Genomic DNA, 19,880 nt, shown 5'->3' with positions numbered 1-19,880 from the left:
AAATATTCATTATTTATTCTGAAATGTTGTGTATATTTATTATATTAAATGAATATGATGAATGAATATCAATATTATTGTTTATTTGATTTAAAAAAATAATAAATGAATATGAAATAATAAATGAAATAAAATAATGAAGACAATGAAATGATAATGAAATAGAATAATCTAATATTGAACAAATCAAATAAAGAATATATTGAATATATCATTATTGTTACTTTATTATTTGTTATTTCAATTATTAAATATTAATAAATTATTATTCATGAATATTTAATTGATATTTTACAATTTCATTTTCATTTTATTTAATAAATGAAATATAAATAATAAATGAATGAATAATAATGTAATATATGAAATAATAAAAAGAAAAGAAAGATAAATAATAAAGAAATATGATGTATTTAATATATAATATAATTTATTATCAAATATAATAATAATATCAAATGATGATTTATTTTTATTTCAAAATATTTTGCATCCATAAAAATGTTGCTAAATATTTTGCATCATTAAATTTTGCGCTTTTTTTATTTGTTTCAATAAAATTTGCATCCTTTATTTTTCATTCTTTTCTTCTTTTATCATCTCTTTTGTTTTATTACACTTTATCTTCTTTATTTTTATATTCTCTCCTTTCTACTTTTATTCTTTCTTCATCTTATCCAACTTCTTACTTTCTTTTTATTCTTTTATATCATTCATTCTCTTCTTTTTCAATTATTTGCTTTTTTTCGTTGCCAAATGAGTATGATTTTGTGATTTAAAAGGAAAATTAATAAATATTTAAATGTGTAATATTCTACTTATAATTGATAACATTTATTATGACTCTACTCAAATAATAAATCATTAAAAAAACCATATCATCAAAAGAATTTGTCAAATGAAATAAATTAATTAAAAACAGACTCAATTATCAGAAGAATGGTCATGTAGTTCTAAAAAAGAAGAAGAAGAAAATGTTCTATTTGTTAAAAGAGCTTCAATAATTTATATAAAAGAAAAAAAATATTTATCATTTTATGCAATTTGGTACTATTCTTAATGCTTAATTTAAAAAAGTATCAAGCATTTCATTACAATTGTATTTACTTTTTGACAGTCAAATATCTCTTTTAAAGGCATTGTCTTCTCATATTCCACAAGGAATATTCACCTCAAAAGTTATGTAAATTCCATGTTTTAATTAATAAATTTATTTTTTGTTAAATATTTTGTTATTACATTTAAATAATACTTTAATAAAAAACCAAATATTGAAAAAAAGAAGCCGAATTAATAAAATGTAAAGATTTGTTTTATAAAATAAAACATATAACTTTGTTCAATGACTTTTAATAACTAACAAGCATTGAATCACCAATACAACATGTGCTTGATAATTCTGTTGAGTTTCCTTTAACACATATTAAAGTATCAAATTCAGTATACGATATTGGTTCTAATCCAAATTCTTCAATTTCTTGTTGTTGTGTTTCTTGAATCGTATTAATTTCACCTAATTTATCAAGTAATTCAATAACTTTTTCGTCGTTTTCATCACCTTTAATTAATATATTAATTGTTGGTATTTTAAATGGTTTTTTAATAAATTTATGTGGTAGTTGTGTATTAAATTTTTCCATTGGAGTAATATGATAACAATTATCATTAAGAGAAATATCTCGAGCTGGTCGTGTTACAATTTTATTATTTGTTTGTATGTTATTGTTTTCTATTTTAACTTGATTAGTCGTTTTATTTGATGGTGATGTACTAATCAAAGTAGATGTATTTAAAGATGTAGATTGTGATACTGATGTTGAACTACTTATTGGTGGTGGTACTGCAAGAGCAATACTTACTTTATGCATAGGAGGTGGTGGTGCTGCAACAGTAACACTTGATTTGTTCATAGGAGGTGGTGGTGCTGCAATTGAAACAGTAGGTTTAGTACATGATGGTGGTGGTGCTGCAATAAGGACTGTTCCTTTTGGAGAGGGAGACATTGGAGCAGTTACAATATAAGCATTTGAACGAGGTGAAACTGGTGGTGGAGAAGCAACATTAACTGATGGAGAAGAATCAGAAGGAGGAGTAATAGCATTGAGTTGTGAAAGACTACTAACTGATCCAGTACTTTTTGGTGATGCACAAGAATTTGGTGATGAAGCAGCCATTGTACTTGACATAATTATTTGTGTTTTAGAAATTGATGGTGGTATTGGAGCAGCACATGTTTGTTGGTTTGAACCAACCTTAAGTTTTGATGGTGGTGGTTGTGCAAAAGACATACAATTACCTGAATCCTTTGGAGAATATGGTGGTTCATCTATAATACTTGAAGGCAAACCTATTGATGGTGAAAATGATTTAGCAGTTGTTGTTTGTTGAACTAAATGTTTTACAGGACGTGGAGCTGCTCTAGATGGAACAACACTAGTATGTTCAGGTAGATCTTCATGGGAAGAGTGCCTTCCATTTATTAATGTTGTTTGAGAAATACCACGAGGAGATATTAATGAACTAGACTCACTACCTCTTTCCAAAGAAGAATTAAATAAAACATTTTCAGACCTAGGAGTACTAGCTGTTGATTTACATGGAGAATTTCCAGAGTTTGGAGAAAGTAAATCACCAGCTGAAGATGTTGGTTTTCTTCTGATCGATGGTCTATCATCTATAACTAATGTCATGTCATCATCAAAAACATCTTTTAAGGTTGGTGGTTGTTGATGGACATGTTTTTTCTTTGGTACAGGTGCAGCTTTATTTGGTCTACGAGGTTGAGGTGCCAAATGGAGTGGTTTTGGTGGTAAGGAGTTTGGTGTGCTCATTGATTGTATCAAATTAATAACAAAGAGTTTTGAGTTCTCTTAGAACAATAAAAAATACTTTTTCATATCTTTTCTCTCAAAAGATGATTTTTCGTTCTTGGTGTCTCTTCATTTATTTCATTCTAGTCAACTCATTTGGTGTACTTTTCTTTGTTTTATCCCACTTTACTGTTGTTTCTTTTTAGAACAACTTTGACACACTATTTCTTTTTCCTTCTTCAAAGTGTCAAACAAACTTTTTCTGGAATTATTTACCACCACCTTCTAAATAACAAAAAAAATAATATATTCGAAAACAAAATAAAAAACATATATTTTTCATAAAAAAAAAACAAAAAAATAAATACACTGAAAAATTTTATTATTTGTTGAATGACAACGATTAATGCAGTTAAACCTCATTTTTGTCCCGACTGTCATCAAATAATGCTTCCAAGAAGTTGTGGAGATGATTTATATTTTGTTTGCAGAAGACCAAATTGTGGACATTTTGAAAAAGCTGAAGACCCAACAAGTTTCTGTGTATATATCAAAAACTTTAGTGAAACAAAAGCAACAACAGTTGCTGCAGATGTGAGTAAAGATCCAACATATCCTAAAACAACAAAGCTTTGTCCTCATTGTGGTCAACAACATGATGCTGTATATTATTATTCTGCTCATTGGAATTATAACTGTTCATTACAAATTAATTACCAATGTACTAATTGTATGTACAGTTGGGCTGAAGGAGGAATTCCTTTTGATAAAAAGGAAAAGAAAGAAGACGGGTCAGAAAATAATTGAGAAGATATAATTTTCTTTCTTATATAATTCTTGATTATCTTATCTAATCAAAAGTAAGTTTTTTCTTTTTTTCTTATAACTTTTTATTATTATAAAAATTATATTTGAATATGTTAAGTTAGAGACACTTTACTAACATTAAAATATATCAAAGTACTGAACCTTGAGTTATACCCTGGTTATAGTGTTACCTTTAGTTATGAAACAAACAACTTACTCACAAATTCAATATTGAAAATGATTATTATTTATGATGATGAAATATCATTTAGTATAAAAGAAAAGTGTATATTTATAAATATTACAGTTATTATTTACTTGTTAACACACAAGTAGATTTGATAGTATTGGTATTGTCAAAACAATATGATTTACATGTTGTTGATAAAAGAAATTAGTCATAATAATATGGTAGTAAGGATATATTCATCATAAAATAAGAAATTAAAAAGTAAAGAGTTTTAATACACATTACAATTCAAATAAAGACAATGTAGTTACTTACAAGAGGAATAATTAACTTGGTGATGTTTAAAAAATATAAATTTAAAAGAAATAAATGAGCAAAGAGTAGAAATTCACATCTTTCAACAAGACAAAAAACTAAAAGAATAAAAGAAAAGTTGATGAATAAAAAGTCTTAAACTCATAGAAGGGGTTAGTATGATGTGAGCAAAAAAGATAGAAAAAAAATTTTTCTGTACATCTAATTAACTATTTTTTATTTTATTTTTATAAATTATAATAAAAAAATTTAGTAGATTCAGAGCAGAAACATATTTTTATCAATTCCTTTTTTTTATATTTTAAAAAAAAATATTATTTTAAAATGGTTGGTCAATTCAAAAAAGATTTGCTAATAATCAAATTATGTTTGATTCTTTGTATTTATCTAATTAAAAAATATATTAATTCTTATTAGGTTTATCAAAATTTCGAATATATTTTGACAATTAAATAACTGTTTAGTAGTTATTTAATAAAAATAACTACGATTAAAGACGAAATTAATAATTCTGCTTTTAATTTTATTGTTTTATTCATGATTTTGGATAAAAAAAAATCTTCCTTTAACACTTTTGATTTAACTTCTGTTTTAACACTGATTTTATTCTTTCATTCTATAGAGTATCTTAAAAAAACTACTCAGATTCTAAAATAAGAACATTCTGTTAAAGAAAAATTTACTTCTGTTTAATTCATAAATTTTTCCTTCAAGGAGTGAATGTAACTAATGTTTTGTTGTTACGTTTTCTTTTAATTTATTCTTGTTAATCACAAACCCTCGAACTATTCTCTGATTTTGTTTTCTTTGTTCCTTATTATGATTTATAAATCGTTCATCCATTCATAAGTTTATATTTGTCTAGTCTAACCTCAAACTTCTTCTTAAAAATTTCATAAATCCCTTATTTTATGAGTATAATGGTATGAAATCTTTATCTTGTTAGGAAGTCAGAATGAACTTACAATGAGTTATTGTTGTTCACAATGCAAGAAAAGAAAACAATTCTATATTTATAAATATTTTTGGTATTATTTATTTATTATTTTGATTGTATTATAAAAAAAAATGGTTTTCTAATTTTTTCGACACTTATAAACAAGGAAATAGAAACATTCGTTCAAATCATATTATTTCTTAAAAAATAGATAATACAATTTAATTTTTTTAATACTTGTTTAAAGAATGATAGAAATAACTTGTAAAAAGGAATAAATTGTTTCAAACGAAAAAGACAGAATAAAAAATAATATCTTATTAAGTTAGCAAGAACTTTGAAATGTAGTACCTGTAATGGGAAGTTCGAGTAGCAAAAGATTTGATCCATCATTACCACGTAGTGGAAGTCTTTCTCCAAAACCAGGTTCAAGGAAAATAAAAAAAGTACCAAAAACTTCTAAAGAAGAAAAACCACAGAATAGTCCAAGTGTTGAATATGATATCGATCCAACAAATTTATTTACACCTGAACCTAATGATGTAATAGACTTAGATGAAGAAATTGATAGAACACAGTCTTGTCATCTTCCAACTAAGCAAAAACAATCTCCACCTTCACTAATGTCTAAAATGAATAAAAGGAATAGTATTTCACCCTATCCACTTAATTCTTGTAATCCTCAAATTGAAAAATATCCTAAACCACAAAAGTTATGTTATTCTGCAAGAGTATCACCATACTTTACCTTCTCCAAAACTAATGAATCCTCAAAATAAAATGGAACCACCATTGACTCCATTAGAACCAAGGGAGGTTTCTATTTTTGAAAAGCTAGAATTTCTTAAAAAATATACACATTATAAGAAGATGGAAATAATTTATAATAGTGATGTTGATGGTTTTGAAACAAGGGCATTAAATAGTAAAATCAGATACCAATCAAATTTGGTATTTATTATTATTACAAACAATGAACAATTTGGTTTTTATACTTCTGATATTGTTAATGCATTAAATAATGAAACTACTCAAGTCACTTCTAACGAAATGTTTTTATTTGTTTTAAATGGAAAAGGTGCTTATCCATTTAAATTAGAACGTAAAGATACACTGAGGAGTTTTACTGTTTATTCAGACAAAGAAAGTTATTTTCTTTTTACTTGTTTTTGCGCATTTTGGGTTACATTAGATGGACAACTTAGAATTCATCAACTTTTAAAAGACCGTTACATTTTGCCCCAAAAAATGATTAATCCAATTACTGATAGAAATAATTCTGAGAGGGGTTATTGTAAAAAAGTTATTGTAATCAAAATGAGTTAAACAAATAATTTCTCTTTTTTTTTTATATTTTTTAATGTAATAATCTTTTAGAAAGTTCTAAATTTCTAAAATTTCTTTTTTTCTCTAAAATTGTTGTTTATAACAAAAATGAAGAGGAAATTAACTTTTGATACAATCAATCATTTGAATTTTAAAATTAGTTAAACTCAATGACTTTCTCTTCCCCAACTACAACGCAACGTTGATCCATTTATTATTTTACCATTACACATTAAAATAGCAGAAGTTGCTGATTCATGTTTTGAAAATTTAATAAATGCATATCCTTTATCTTTATTTAATCTGACTTCTTCTATTGACCCATATTCAGCTAATAATTGTTTTAAATCATCAGATTCTACATTTTTTGGAATATTACCAATATACACAGTACAATTTTGACTACTCGTTTCATTATTAATTTCATCATAACTCCGTTTTGGTTGTTCTGTTTTACTTGCTATGTTTGATGTAACCCAATTCACTTTAATATTTCTTCCTTCTAATTTTTCTCCATTCATCATTTGCATTGCAGTTTCTGCATCTTCTTTTCTAATAAAAGTAACAAACCCATACCCTTTAGACTTCCCCGTTTGTGTAAATTTTAATACTCGTGCATCTGTTACACGACCAAATTTTTGAAATGTTTTATAAAGTAGATCATCATTCACTTCTGGTTGAAGACCTCCAACAAATATTTTATAATTTCCTTGGTTTTCTTGTTGTGCTGTGTATGACCAATTAACTTTTAATTCTCTTCCATAAACAACTCTTCCATCCATATTATCTTTTGCAAATCTAGCAGTTGTAGAATCAACAAACTCTACAAAACCATAACCAGCATGTACTCCAGACTTATCTCTCATTATTTTACAAGAAACAACATGTCCAACAATTGAAAAAATTCTTCCTAATAATATTTCATCCACACTCTCATGAATTCCAGATACATGAACAGATTTTGAGTTAGCATTTATTGGGAGTGAAGATTCAGTTGTTTCAGTAGAGCTTTGTTGAGGTGGTCGTTGTTGATAAAGTTGTGGGGCTCTTGGAGGATATTGGTATCTTGAATCATATTGTCTTGTCATCTTAAAATATAAATCTTTTATATTTTTGAAGATTTTTTTTCCTTTTTCATCTTTTTATTTCACCAGACTTTTAGTTTTGGTCTTCTACATCAACAATATTAAACCAAAAAAGTTGATATTGAGGAACTCTATTATAGATGAAAAGACAAACATGTTTAAATAGTGTTAGTAAAAGAAAATTTGTGAAATGGAGAGAAAAACAAGTCTTCAATTACACAATTTTGATGGAGAAAATTGTACAATAGTTAATTATGCAGTTACTACTATCAGAGGCTGGTTTGTTGAGTTAGCTCATCCATTTCCATTATGTCTAATTTCTAGAAAAGAACCAGTCACATGCACAGTTTTTAAAATATATTACAACAAAGAAATGTTTAAACTCGTATGTTGTCCTTTATTTGTTGGTTTCTTCTCAAGAAATATATGTCTTAGTATTAACACATTTTTAATGTTCTCTAAATATCTTGATGATACTCCTACAATGCAAACATCAAAAAAATACTATTTTGATAAAAATTGCTTTGAATTTAACTCAAACCTTATTAATATTCAACAAGGAAGATACAGTAAATTCGTATTTAATGAAGAAGATAATGCTATTTATCCTATAGAAATTACAGACACACTTGATGAATCAGTTAAAATAGCTTCTTATGTTCTTCATTCATTGAGAAATAACTTTAGACCTCATCATGGTTATAGGCATGGCTATGGAGAAGAATCTCATCAATGGAAAAATGGTGTCTGTTTATTAACTCCAATGGTTGTAAGAAGATTATTAGAAGCAGCAAAAAATGTGTTGTTAAAAGATAATAATGTTATTCGTATCCAACCCCCGTGTTATGTCGTTGGGGATTTGCATGGAAATTATCGTGACGTTTCAGCTCTTTGTCAATTGTTTAGATTACTTCCAGCAACATCAATTTGTACTTGCAAGTATTTGTTTCTTGGTGATTATGTTGATAGAGGAACTCATCAAATAGAAGTAATTTGTTTGTTGTTGGCATTAAAAATTATTGCACCAGACACGGTATATCTTTTAAGAGGAAACCATGAAGGAAGCCAGGTCAATGGGTCAACACAAGTATATGGCAGAATGTCTTTTCTTGCTCAGTGTTATAATACATTCCAAAAGAAAGATGGATATTCATTATGGAATCAATTCAACATTATTTTCCAATACCTTCCTTTTTGTGGTGTTATTGATAACAAACTTTTTTGTGTTCATGGAGGAATAGCTAGAGAGTTATGTTCAGAAACATTAAATGCACTTGAAATTATAGACTCATTCCAAAGACCATGTAGTTGTGAAGACCCATTAATTAGTGAGTTGTTATGGTGTGATCCTGCTGACTCAAGCGAAGAGTTTATGCTAAATAAAAAAGGAGATGATGTTGGGTTTGGACCAAATAAACGAGGAAAAGGAACTTACATTTTTGGAGCTGATGCTGTAGAGAAGTTTTTAAAAAATTCTGGTTGTCGTTATATTATTCGAGCACACCAATCTGAAGAAATGGGGATAGGTTTACGACAAAAAGCTCGTGTTGTAACTGTATTTAGTTCTAGTCATTATTGTGGATTAAAAAATTGTGCTGCGGGGTTATTAATCAACAATGGACTAATGACTGCTATAATTATTTCAGGGAAAGATTATGTTCGAGAAAAAAAGGAACCACTCTCAGTTTGGTCAAATAGTGAATCTGAGTCAATATCTGATTTTGTTCTCTCACCAACTTAAATCTATTTGTTCTTATCTTTTAACTAAAGAAAACATTCATTTTCAAATTCTTTGTAATAAAAAAATTTATATTCTTTTTTTATAATAATCTTTTTTAATAATTTGAATGATTGCTATAGCATAACTATTATTAACTGTATTGTTCTTAGTTATGGCATTAATTATATCTTATCTACTTACAAGAATAAATTAAAAATATCCCTTTTATTAGTTGTATAAGAGAAAATAATAAATACATAATTTATTTTAAGTTTTAGTTTAAAAAAATAAAATTTAAGAGGGATAAAATTATGAAGAATAAATTTTTCATCTTTTGCTTTTAAGAAACAACTGACAAAATCAAGACAAAAACTAATCACTCAATTTACATTTATTCTAATATTAAAACTTATTTAAACCTCATAAAATAAAATTCTAAACAAATAAAAATTATGTTTTTTCTTTTTCTTTAGGAGTTTAAAGTCTTCAACACAACTATGTTTAAATAATTTTAATATATTATTTAATAACAACTATAAACATTATTTGTACATTGTATTTATTTTAAAGTATAGACAATCTTTTCTAAACAAAAGTATTGAAGTAATACAATTAGAACTATTAAAATAGTATATAACTTAAATTCTTTTTTTATTTTCTTATGAAAAAAATACCATTTTGTGAAACAATACAAAAATGACCACATTAAATCAGACAATTGATGATTCTCTTAACAATAGCATTTCTATGTCTAATCAAACAGCTGAAATTGCCATTGACATTCTTCAGAATATGCGTAAAGCAAATGACTCATTACGTCAGGCTTCAGTAAAAATACAGAGTATGGAAGATAAATTAGATATTAGTGATGCCTCTCTTCAACGTGCTATGTGTCGAAAAAAAGTAAATATTATCTTTTATACAGTACTTATAGTTGGATTTTTAGTACTTGGTGTCTATGCTACTTGTAAATTCTATTTTAAAGTTGTGCAACCATAATGACATAATCTCTTTTTTATTGACTTGTTTTTTGATTTAATTAAAAACTTCAAAAAAACAAAAAAATAATTTTTATAAAAAATTGTTATTAAAAAATGAACTTTTGGTTGAACCAAATTTTTTCCTCTTTGTTCTGTTTAAATTGCTGTTGTATGACTTAGAGATTGGATCTTCTGCTGTTGAATTGTACAACCCAAAATTCCTATATTTTCCAACAAAAATGAAGTATTTTTTAAGACAAAAAAATCTCTTTATAGAAAGAACTTAGAAAATGTAGAATGATAATTGCCTTTACTAACTTACGTAATTTCTTATATCGAACTGTTACTAAGTCAATGCCTGGAGTTCAAAAGTTACAAAAGAAAAAGAATAAGTTTTTAGACTTATTTTTTTATGTAATGACTCATTTAGCTGGAGTAGGTGTATACATTGCGTTTGTACCAACTGCATGGTGGTTACATCCATCAGAAGATTCAATTTATATAAGTAATGCATTAATATTATTAATTGCTATTACTACATATATTGGAAACTTTATGAAAAATCTATTTGCTTGTCCAAGACCTTCAGGAGTATGGCAGCCATTAAAAGAATTAGATTTTGGTTTACCATCAACTCATACAATGAATGCAGTAGCAAATGGGATCTTTTTAATAATGTATCTTAAACCAGTATGGTGGGTATGTATTTTAATAACTATTTATGTGATTATAGTAGCTCTAAGTAGAATTTATATGGGGGTTCATTCACCAGCAGATGTGATTGTTGGAGCATTATTAGGATTTGTTTCAATTGGATTTTATATTGTATTTCCAGATATTCCTCGAGAATGGTATTTTATTCCATTCTTTTTCTTTACACAAGTTATTTTACTTTCATTACATTCATTATGTTTTTCTCAATATACTCCATGTTATTGGAGATCAGTTGTAGGTTTTGGATTTGTTTTTATGAATTATGTTATGGAAGTATTTGAAAGACATAAAGTAGTTAAAAACATGCCACCATATTCATGTACAATTCATTACCCATTCTTATTATTAAAAGCATTTTGTATTGGTTTTGTAATATCAGGTACTGGATATTTTATACATCTTGGATTATATAGTCTTTTTATTAAATGTCATAAATTATTAGATTGGTATAGTTCTAATGCTAATAAAATACGTTTTCATTGTCATCATGACCCATTAGAATTTACTCCAGAAATGAATCATCAAAGAATGATTTATGCCGTAGAGTTTTTCTCATATTATATTGGAGGATTTATTCTAGCAGCACTTTGTAAAGTGGTATCACCAATAGTAATCCAGTATTATCTTCCTGATTTGTTTAACATGGCTATTTGTAACAACTTATAATAATACTTTTGGGTTTCTTTTGGTTTTTGTTTTGGTTCAAGTCTCATCTCAAAATGTCAGTTAAACAATGCATATAGCATTATGGATGATTCCTGTTGGTCTTCTTGTTTGATTTTTTTCATTTCTTTAAATGTTTAATGTACGTTATTGACATTAATAGGTTTTAATGTTAATCATTACTATTCTTGTTTCTTGTATTTTTTATGTTTGTAGTGATGAAGATGAAAGTATTCCAAAAAAATCAGTAAAACAACATGTTGAAATCAAAAATGTAGGATTTCATATTGATCCAAATGAAAAAGTTAACATAGATACAATTTCTCATCGTTTTGCTACTCTTTCTTTAAATCCTAAAGATAAAAATGATTAATATATCAAATGTCGTAAATAAAATTTAAGGGTTTATATTATTTTTCTTCATTCATATAACATTGTTTTATTAAAATTATTTTTGAGTCATTTTAAGATATTTCAAATATGAAAAATTAATATATCTAATTAAAAAATTAAGGTATTGAACAACTTTATTTTCTTTAATCATCAGTAATAATACTTTATGTTTCACTAAGTATATAATTCAGTTGGTATTAGTTTTTGTTATAAACAATTTAAAATTTAAAAAAAAAAAACAATATTTATAAATATAATAATTTATTTTCTTCTTTAATTATGTTTTTTATTATAAATGAAATTTAATTCTTTTATTTTATGTTTTTTATATTTACTTCCTTCTTTATTATTATGATTTTTATTTTGTATAATTTCTTTTGTTTATATTGCTTTTATTTTGTTAGTTTTCTTTAATATTTTCTTTTATTTCATCATTTTTATCTCATCAATTTTATTCTGGAGATAGAGATATATACCCTTTCATTTCATTTTCTTATCATCTTCCAGTTCTTCCTTTCTTCTGACAATATTCACTTATTATTATTTTCTCTTATTTAATTCAGCTGATTCTTTTTTTTGAAAGTAGTAATTAATAAGAAACATTTATTACAACTAATTTAAAACTAAAAAAAGAAAAAAAATAATAAAAAAAAAAGAGAAAAGTATTAATAAATAATAATAAAATAATAGTATAATTATAGTTTTAATTATAATAATTTTTATCTAAATAAATATTAATTACAAAACTTTCAAAAAAAAAAAATAATTTAGAAACTATAAAATATAAATTATATTTGTATTATTTTAAATATATATTAAACTTTATTTCATTCTAAAGAATAATAAAGACAAAGAAAATGGTATATACAATTCATAATTAATTAGTGTTACTTTTTAAGAGATATTTGTTTATTTATTCACAGAACTTCTTTTAATTTAAAAAGGTTAATAGTTGTTTTGAATCATTTTTTGTAGTTATAATTAGTAAAAATTATTGCGAATTTACAATAAATCATTTTATAAATTTTTTTTATTTGTAGGAAAAAAACAATTATTATTAAAAAAAAATAAAAAAAAAAGATCTACGAAGGATTTGGAAATTAGAAGAAGCTAAAAACATAAAAAAGATGTTCTTTGAACTTCTTTGTTTAAATGAAGAAAAAAAAAAGAAATCTGAATTATTATATCTTAATGACTTGTTTAATACTTTTATTATTATCTATTGTACTTTCTCAGTCTGAGAAGACAAGTTGTGTCTCACCTTATTACTTTTCACCATTATCAAGTGTAGAAAGCTCAATAACATTAACCCCTGAACAGTTTAGTTCACAAAATATAAATTGTAATGGTCAAACTCAAGGAAATGGAATGTGGATTGATATTGCTAATCACTATGACTTTACTCTTTCTTTCCAAATAATTGCTTCTGAAGATATTACAATGCAATATTATACTGATTGTTCATCTGTGTGTCAAGCAGATAATAAAGAGGCTTTTCTTGTTCTTTCTGCAGGACATCATCAATTAGTTTATGTTTCTTTTAATACACCATACAATACTATTTTCTTTTATCCAATCTCACAAGGTACAATAAATAATCCAATCAAAGTAACTGATCCTTTTCCAAAGTCAATAGATACTACTCTTTCAATGAAAGATGAAAATGGTATTTACCAATCTTTTGTTCTTTTAACTGTTAAAGAACATTGGAAATATGGAATTAATATTACTTCAACATTACCTATTACAACCAAAATTCAATGTTCTTCAATTTCTTTTAATAAAACATTTACTGGTCAATATATTGAATTTGATAGTGAACAAGATAATACACAATTCCTTATTTCTTTTATTAGCCCATCTATTACAGTTATTAAAGTTATATTTAATCAAACATTCTTCCTTCCTACTTCAATTGAAGAAATTAACGTATATCCATATATTAGATATGAAACTGTTCCACCTTCATCACTTCCTGATTCAACTGAAATTTTTGGGTATAACTATCAAATTAATCCTCAACCAAATTATCAATACTTTGTTGATTTATGTTCTTCTTCAGACACTAATATTACTTTTGGCCTTTTATCTTCTGATTACAAAATTCAATCTCTTCCATGTATTTCTTCAAGTGGAATTAAATACAGTTTTAATACTTCAGACTCTGTTAATCCATTTTTATTTAGAATAGGTTTTACTTCAGTAAGTTCAAATGCTCGTACATTTATTCTTCAAGTACATAACCAAAAATTAGATAACTCATCACCATCATCAAAAATAATACTTACTGTAAGTATTACTTCTATTTTATTTATTCTTATATGCCTTATTCTTGTTACTATTATTTGTGTTTTGTGCTTAATAAAAAAGAAATCAAAATATACCTCAATTGGAGAAGAGACTTATCCAACAATTATTACTGCTTAATTTACTATTTTTTTTATCATTAATGTTATTTAATAATAATGAAATTATTCCTTTGGACTTTATGATATTAAAATTGATTTTGATTATAAGATGTATTTCTTAGACTGAAATAAGATTTAACAAAAGAAATATTATTAAAATATATCTTCAAACAAAATTCCTAAAAAGTTTTGTGCATCAATTACAATAAAATGAAAGGGTATTATTCTTATGAGTATATAAGAATTAAAAGAATAAAAAGTTGCAAATGAAAAGAAGTCATTATTCTCATAATGTTTCGTTTGATAAAGCTAATTTTTCGATCAAAAAAAAACAACAAAGAAATGAATCTCTTAACTATTTTGATGTTATACAAAAAACTTTAAAAGAAATTGCCTTCGAATCTCTGAAAAGGAGGAAAAAAGCAGAAAAGAAAATGAATAGAATAGTTGCATGGTAATACACCAGTCAGGTGATTTTATATTTACTCCTATTTCTTGTTCGTATTGGTAATGTTCACAAAGTACCTTGAACTATTTTTTCTTCTTTCAAAAAAAAAATTATTTTTGAAGTATTATTATTCTGTTCGGTTATTTCTTGTTTTATCTTCATTCTCTTATTCTCATAAAGATTTCTTTCTTTAAAAGAATTTTAATTGAACATTCAAAATAATTTGAAAAGGGCATGTACAAAGTTTGCCTATTACAGTTATTTTCTTTATACATCAGAAATAATTCTTCTTTGATTATTAATCAATGAAAAGTCACTAGTTTATTCACTATTTTATAACAATAGTAATAAATAATTTAGTCAAAGTTTTAGAAATAATGATAGTTAGTATAAGTTCAAATTTTCAATAAAACAGTGTTTATGCCATTGATTTTCTGTTATAAAATACCAACGGCATTTGTGAAATAAATTGCTATTTGCATAAAAAAGGATTTTAACTAAAACAAGGATTTTAAATAAAACATGAATTATAATTCTAAAAATATAATACAATACCAAATATACTTTTTAAGAATAATCGATGTTAGCGTACTAGGACTTTTATGTTTATACTATCTAAAATTCAACCCATTTCTCTTCCAGAATGTTCATCATAGATAATTCTATTTATATATAAATTTTATTCATCCAATTTAATAATATTCTGGATAAATAGTAGATAAAAACAATAAAAACAAAAGGGAGGAATGTTATTTATTATAGAATAGACAATTAATTAGATATTATTTACCTTTATTTTAATATCATTATCCTACAAAGTTTCAAAAGAAAGAAGTTTTATACTTTTTGTCTCACCAAGGACGGATTGAAATAATTATTTTATTTAGTAAACACCGAAAATGGAATATATTTTCATTTTAATATGTTATTGAAATTTCGAGTTAATTTTATTTTTAGATAATTAATATTTCGTTGCATTATACAACTAATCAAGAGTAACTTATTTATGTTTATTATCATTTTATTATTTCAGAATATATCTAACAAGTATTTGATTTATATCAATAACACAATATTCATTGTGTTTACTACAAACAACTATTTAATGTAAAAAATTCTGAAATACATTGAATGAGAACAATTAGTTGTATTATTATTTGATATATTAAGTTAAAAACAGAACCTCATTGTGATTAAAAGAAAAAGATTTATAAATATAAATCATCTATTTTCAGTTTTGTTAAAACATGAAAAATAATCAGAACAATATGTATTAACATAATATAAACGGTGCTATTATCTGGATTTATGGGTTATATTACTGAGTTATTTTTATAAAACGCAAAATCTAATATTTTTGTGTTTTATAAAACAAAATAACAATATAAAAAATCAAAACTAAATTAAAGTCAAAACATTACTTTTTATTAAAATTAAAATGGATGTGCCTATCTCTTCTATGCTTTTTTTCAATGGAAGAAAGGAAAATAGAAAATGAAAACAGAGTTATTTATTTTGAGAAATTGACAAAAAATAATCATAAAATACAAAGTCACACTTAAAAGGAAAGCCATTAGACAGACAAATTTGAAAGGAAAGAACTATCACAACGCTGAATTACAGCGCATTTTAAATCGAAACAGTGATGAGTTAAATAGTCATTGGTTTGTACTCCAATTATTGGAATTTCTTTATGTAAAATAGTTACATTTGGAGATATCACCTTTTGTATAGTTTCAACAATTTGAGCACCTTTTTTTCCCTGAAGTTCGTTTTGATACAAATCTATAACCAAACTCTGTTGAAAGGTCAATCAGAAGATGGAGTTGTTCTGTGATTTTATTTGTGTCGTATCTTCTTCTTGCAGTCTTTTCTGGTATACCATTTGATATGTCTTGTAAATATTTTTCTTTGCACCTTTGTTCTACGTATTCTTCAACTTTTATTGAATCATTTCCTCTTCTAAGTTCGTTTATTTTGAAATATTGATGAGTTACAACTGAACGTTTTGTAGGTATTTGAAGGGTAATTTCAAAATGGTTATTCAATAATACTAATAAAACTCCTTGTTGATAAACTTGATAAGTACGTAATTTGAAGAAAGCGTCATTAATCTTTCTTTGTCTTTTGTTTTTCTTTTCCATTTTATTTTTGTCTGTTTGCATTAAATTGTTTAGTGAATTAATTTTTAAGATTCTATACTTTTTGTTGCGATACATCTCGAATATTTAAATCGTTTATTCTATCAGTGATAGCAATATTTCATTTATTATTTTGAATTTATTATTTTCTTCAGTGTATGAAGGATTTTTAGAATATATTCTTCCTTTGTAATTTTATTGTCTATGAAATAAAAAGGGAAAGCCAATTTTAAAAACACGATGAATAAATTAACTAATTAATATTCATAGAATTTTTCTATTAATTCTTGTTTCAACAAAAAATAAATAAACAAAACCCCATTCTATTTTTATCAAATATTTTAAAAAATTGATGGCAATTTAATGTTTCATACTCTTTTTATTCAGAAAAAAAGGTGCATTTATTTATTATAAAAATATTGTGTTAATACCGAAAACCTTTTTTCCAAAAAAAACACCCAATTATATTGACATTTATTTATCTTGGATAAAATAAAAGAATTTATTATTTATAAGAGATTGAACAAAATAGTGTCACTAAAAGATTAACACTTTAACATTGACAAAAATGAGTCAAATGTTAGATATTTCTTTCATATTTTAGTAATTATTATTGTTTTTTTTTTCCATTATTACTAAAACTTATTTATGATATTATTGTTATAATATTTTTATTCATTATTTTATATATCAACTCAATTATTGATTATATTGAAATGTTCATTTTTCAATAACTTATTTTATTTTTATATAAATAGTATTTGATTTATTTACTGCTCATTTTATTACTTTTTAATATCAATTTTTTTAATTATTGTATTTACACAGATACTCTCATCATGTACTTTCTTTATTGTTATAATTTTGAGTTATTTATTAATTACTTTATATATTTGTCTTTAAACAAAGTGTTATTGGTATTTTTCTTCAGTGCATTCATTTCATACTAACATTAACAAAATGTTGTAACACAATATCTACTTTATAGGTATTTCTGCATCTATTTATATTTCATAGAAATTAGTATTTATTAAGAAATCTTTTGTAATGTTATTTTTAAGACTCTCTTCCATAAAGTAGCAGTTTGGATAGAGTTATTTATTTATACACCATCTTTTTTCAATAAGACAGTATCTTTTCTGTAGTGTTGATAAAGTATATTCTTTAATTCCATTTGTTTAATTTATTTTATTTATATTAGTGTAGTTAACTTAACACCATTCGAAGATGGCACGTCAGAGACACCACATGAAACCCTAAAATAATCCCATGCTTCGAATCTCCCAGTTATCGTCTGGTCATGACGTGCCTTTGGTGAGATAATATCTATTCAACACTAACCGTTTATTATTATTAATATTTATTAGAAGTGATTATTATAAAAGATTATTATTCATTAACGTGTATTGTTATTCATTAACGTGTATTGTTATTCATTGAGGTGCATTGTTATTCATTAACGTGTATTGTTATTCATTATTAATTATAAGGATTATTATTTACTAAGGAGGTATTATGTATTAAGAATTATCATTTATTAAAGAAGACGCATATATAATTGATATTGTTGCACAAAAATTAAACATAAGGATATTATCAAGGAATAGTGTTTCTTTAAGGGGTGTCGAAGGTAAAAAGAGATGAGCTATAACAGTATGTTATGGATATACTCTCCTTAAAACAACAATATAAAGAATGAGAAATATTATATTACTCATTAAAATCAAAATAAAAGTCAGGCAGCAACTTAATTGAGGAACCATTTAAGTCGAGCATGCTTGCAAAAACTTTATTTCAATAGAAATAAAGCGTGTTGAAGAAACTGATTCGCTCACTTCTCAACATGATGAAAAACCTAAAAAATAAGGTTAATCATAATTGATTTCTTTTTTTTTTTTTTTATTTGAATTTGGAGATCGAAGGTGGCACGTCTGAAACACCACACATAAACCCTAGTACAAATTCATTCTTCGACTCTCCCAGTTATTATCTGGTTATGACGGTCCTTTTGAATTAGGAATGTATTAGGGAATGCTGCAAAGGGTGCAGCAAGAGAATACAGTAGAATATTACATGGATGTAATATAAGAATCTACTGAAGTGTGGGTATGACTAAAAGAAGATTAGTCAAAGTAAGACTAAAAAGAAGATTAGTCAAAGTAATACAGTAGTAATAAAATGATTCCTTCTCCCATTCATAAAATAAGAAAAATGAAATTCCTTAAAATTAAGGCAGAAAACAAACAAAGGCTTAAAAAGAAGAAATAAGCAGAAGAGGTTTGAAAAACCTTAATAGGAAGAAATAAAGCAAAGAAGTGCTTTCCTCATTTTGCAAGAAAAACATAAAGAATAGGTTTAACAAAGAGATTACTCTTTTTTAATAAGCTCAGGGATGGGATTAGTCTCCCCTGAGCTAGGAAGAATAGATGAAAATTCTATTAATACTTAATTAACTAATTTTTATTTATTTGATATGATTTTGATTCATTTTATATTGAAATTCATTATAAGAAGATGGAAAGAATATTGGACATGTTTATTTGAAATCTTTTTTTAAATTCTTTGTGTTTTTCTTGGTATTATGCAGATTCAATTAATATTATATCTGATTTTGAAAGAGATAGTTTTATTAGAAGATTTAACATACAAAAAAATATAGAATAATTGAAGTTGATAATCAAACAAATATTATTCATGAAGAAACTATGAAATTTAGCTGAAATTGATATTGGATAAACACTTGATATTTATAACTTCCAATAGAAGTTATGAATAATCATATAATAAATAGAAATAGTTAATATGAAATAAACAACAGTCATTTGAAAAGTGTTAATAAAATAAATAGAAGCACAAAAATTTACTTTCATTTATTCATATTCAATATAATTAAAATATCACAACACAATAAAATGAAAAAAGGACAAGATAAAAGAAATAGAA

General features: G+C 25.1%; 10 protein-coding genes across 10 annotated transcripts, besides 4 other annotated features; 7 read left to right on the top strand and 3 right to left on the bottom strand.

Annotated features, from left to right (window-relative positions):
• Positions 1-1,349: 1,349 nt before the first annotated feature.
• EHI_056700 (uncharacterized protein) lies at positions 1,350-2,831 on the bottom strand (the record flags this gene model as incomplete). Its single annotated transcript, XM_643998.1, has 1 exon — positions 1,350-2,831. The coding sequence occupies one exon, from the start codon at positions 2,829-2,831 to the stop codon at positions 1,350-1,352; it is 1,482 nt and encodes a 493-aa protein (XP_649090.1).
• A 372-nt stretch (positions 2,832-3,203) lies between these two features.
• EHI_056690 (DNA-directed RNA polymerase II subunit, putative) lies at positions 3,204-3,617 on the top strand (the record flags this gene model as incomplete). Its single annotated transcript, XM_643999.1, has 1 exon — positions 3,204-3,617. The coding sequence occupies one exon, from the start codon at positions 3,204-3,206 to the stop codon at positions 3,615-3,617; it is 414 nt and encodes a 137-aa protein (XP_649091.1).
• Positions 3,618-5,415: 1,798 nt separating this feature from the next.
• EHI_056680 (uncharacterized protein) lies at positions 5,416-5,838 on the top strand (the record flags this gene model as incomplete). The annotated part of the gene is made up of 1 exon (XM_644000.1): positions 5,416-5,838. One exon carries the CDS (start codon positions 5,416-5,418, stop codon positions 5,836-5,838), a length of 423 nt encoding a protein of 140 aa, XP_649092.1.
• Positions 5,839-5,929: 91 nt separating this feature from the next.
• EHI_056670 (uncharacterized protein) lies at positions 5,930-6,385 on the top strand (the record flags this gene model as incomplete). Its single annotated transcript, XM_644001.2, has 1 exon — positions 5,930-6,385. The coding sequence occupies one exon, from the start codon at positions 5,930-5,932 to the stop codon at positions 6,383-6,385; it is 456 nt and encodes a 151-aa protein (XP_649093.2).
• Positions 6,386-6,552: 167 nt separating this feature from the next.
• On the bottom strand, positions 6,553-7,473 carry EHI_056660 (RNA-binding protein TIA-1, putative; the record flags this gene model as incomplete). The annotated part of the gene is made up of 1 exon (XM_644002.1): positions 6,553-7,473. The coding sequence occupies one exon, from the start codon at positions 7,471-7,473 to the stop codon at positions 6,553-6,555; it is 921 nt and encodes a 306-aa protein (XP_649094.1).
• A 187-nt stretch (positions 7,474-7,660) lies between these two features.
• EHI_056650 (serine/threonine protein phosphatase, putative) lies at positions 7,661-9,211 on the top strand (the record flags this gene model as incomplete). Its single annotated transcript, XM_644003.1, has 1 exon — positions 7,661-9,211. The coding sequence occupies one exon, from the start codon at positions 7,661-7,663 to the stop codon at positions 9,209-9,211; it is 1,551 nt and encodes a 516-aa protein (XP_649095.1).
• Positions 9,212-9,937: 726 nt separating this feature from the next.
• On the top strand, positions 9,938-10,189 carry EHI_056640 (uncharacterized protein; the record flags this gene model as incomplete). Its single annotated transcript, XM_644004.2, has 1 exon — positions 9,938-10,189. One exon carries the CDS (start codon positions 9,938-9,940, stop codon positions 10,187-10,189), a length of 252 nt encoding a protein of 83 aa, XP_649096.2.
• Positions 10,190-10,467: 278 nt separating this feature from the next.
• Positions 10,468-11,920, top strand: EHI_056630 (lipid phosphate phosphatase, putative; the record flags this gene model as incomplete). Its single annotated transcript, XM_644005.1, has 2 exons — positions 10,468-11,519; positions 11,764-11,920. 2 exons carry the CDS (start codon positions 10,468-10,470, stop codon positions 11,918-11,920), a joined length of 1,209 nt encoding a protein of 402 aa, XP_649097.1.
• Positions 11,921-12,198: 278 nt separating this feature from the next.
• Positions 12,199-12,534: a repeat region.
• Positions 12,535-13,131: 597 nt separating this feature from the next.
• Positions 13,132-14,367, top strand: EHI_056620 (uncharacterized protein; the record flags this gene model as incomplete). The annotated part of the gene is made up of 1 exon (XM_644006.1): positions 13,132-14,367. The coding sequence occupies one exon, from the start codon at positions 13,132-13,134 to the stop codon at positions 14,365-14,367; it is 1,236 nt and encodes a 411-aa protein (XP_649098.1).
• Positions 14,368-16,532: 2,165 nt separating this feature from the next.
• Positions 16,533-17,015, bottom strand: EHI_056610 (uncharacterized protein; the record flags this gene model as incomplete). Its single annotated transcript, XM_001914083.1, has 1 exon — positions 16,533-17,015. One exon carries the CDS (start codon positions 17,013-17,015, stop codon positions 16,533-16,535), a length of 483 nt encoding a protein of 160 aa, XP_001914118.1.
• Positions 17,016-18,057: 1,042 nt separating this feature from the next.
• Positions 18,058-18,152: a repeat region.
• A 4-nt stretch (positions 18,153-18,156) lies between these two features.
• Positions 18,157-18,838: a repeat region.
• A 15-nt stretch (positions 18,839-18,853) lies between these two features.
• Positions 18,854-19,401: a repeat region.
• Positions 19,402-19,880: the final 479 nt, after the last annotated feature.

This window comes from Entamoeba histolytica, genomic scaffold (assembly GCF_000208925.1).
Source record: "Entamoeba histolytica HM-1:IMSS scf_1104750517113 genomic scaffold, whole genome shotgun sequence".
In the NCBI taxonomy this organism is placed as follows: Eukaryota; Evosea; order Mastigamoebida; family Endamoebidae; genus Entamoeba; species Entamoeba histolytica.
This window is presented reverse-complemented; position numbering and strand designations above follow the sequence as displayed.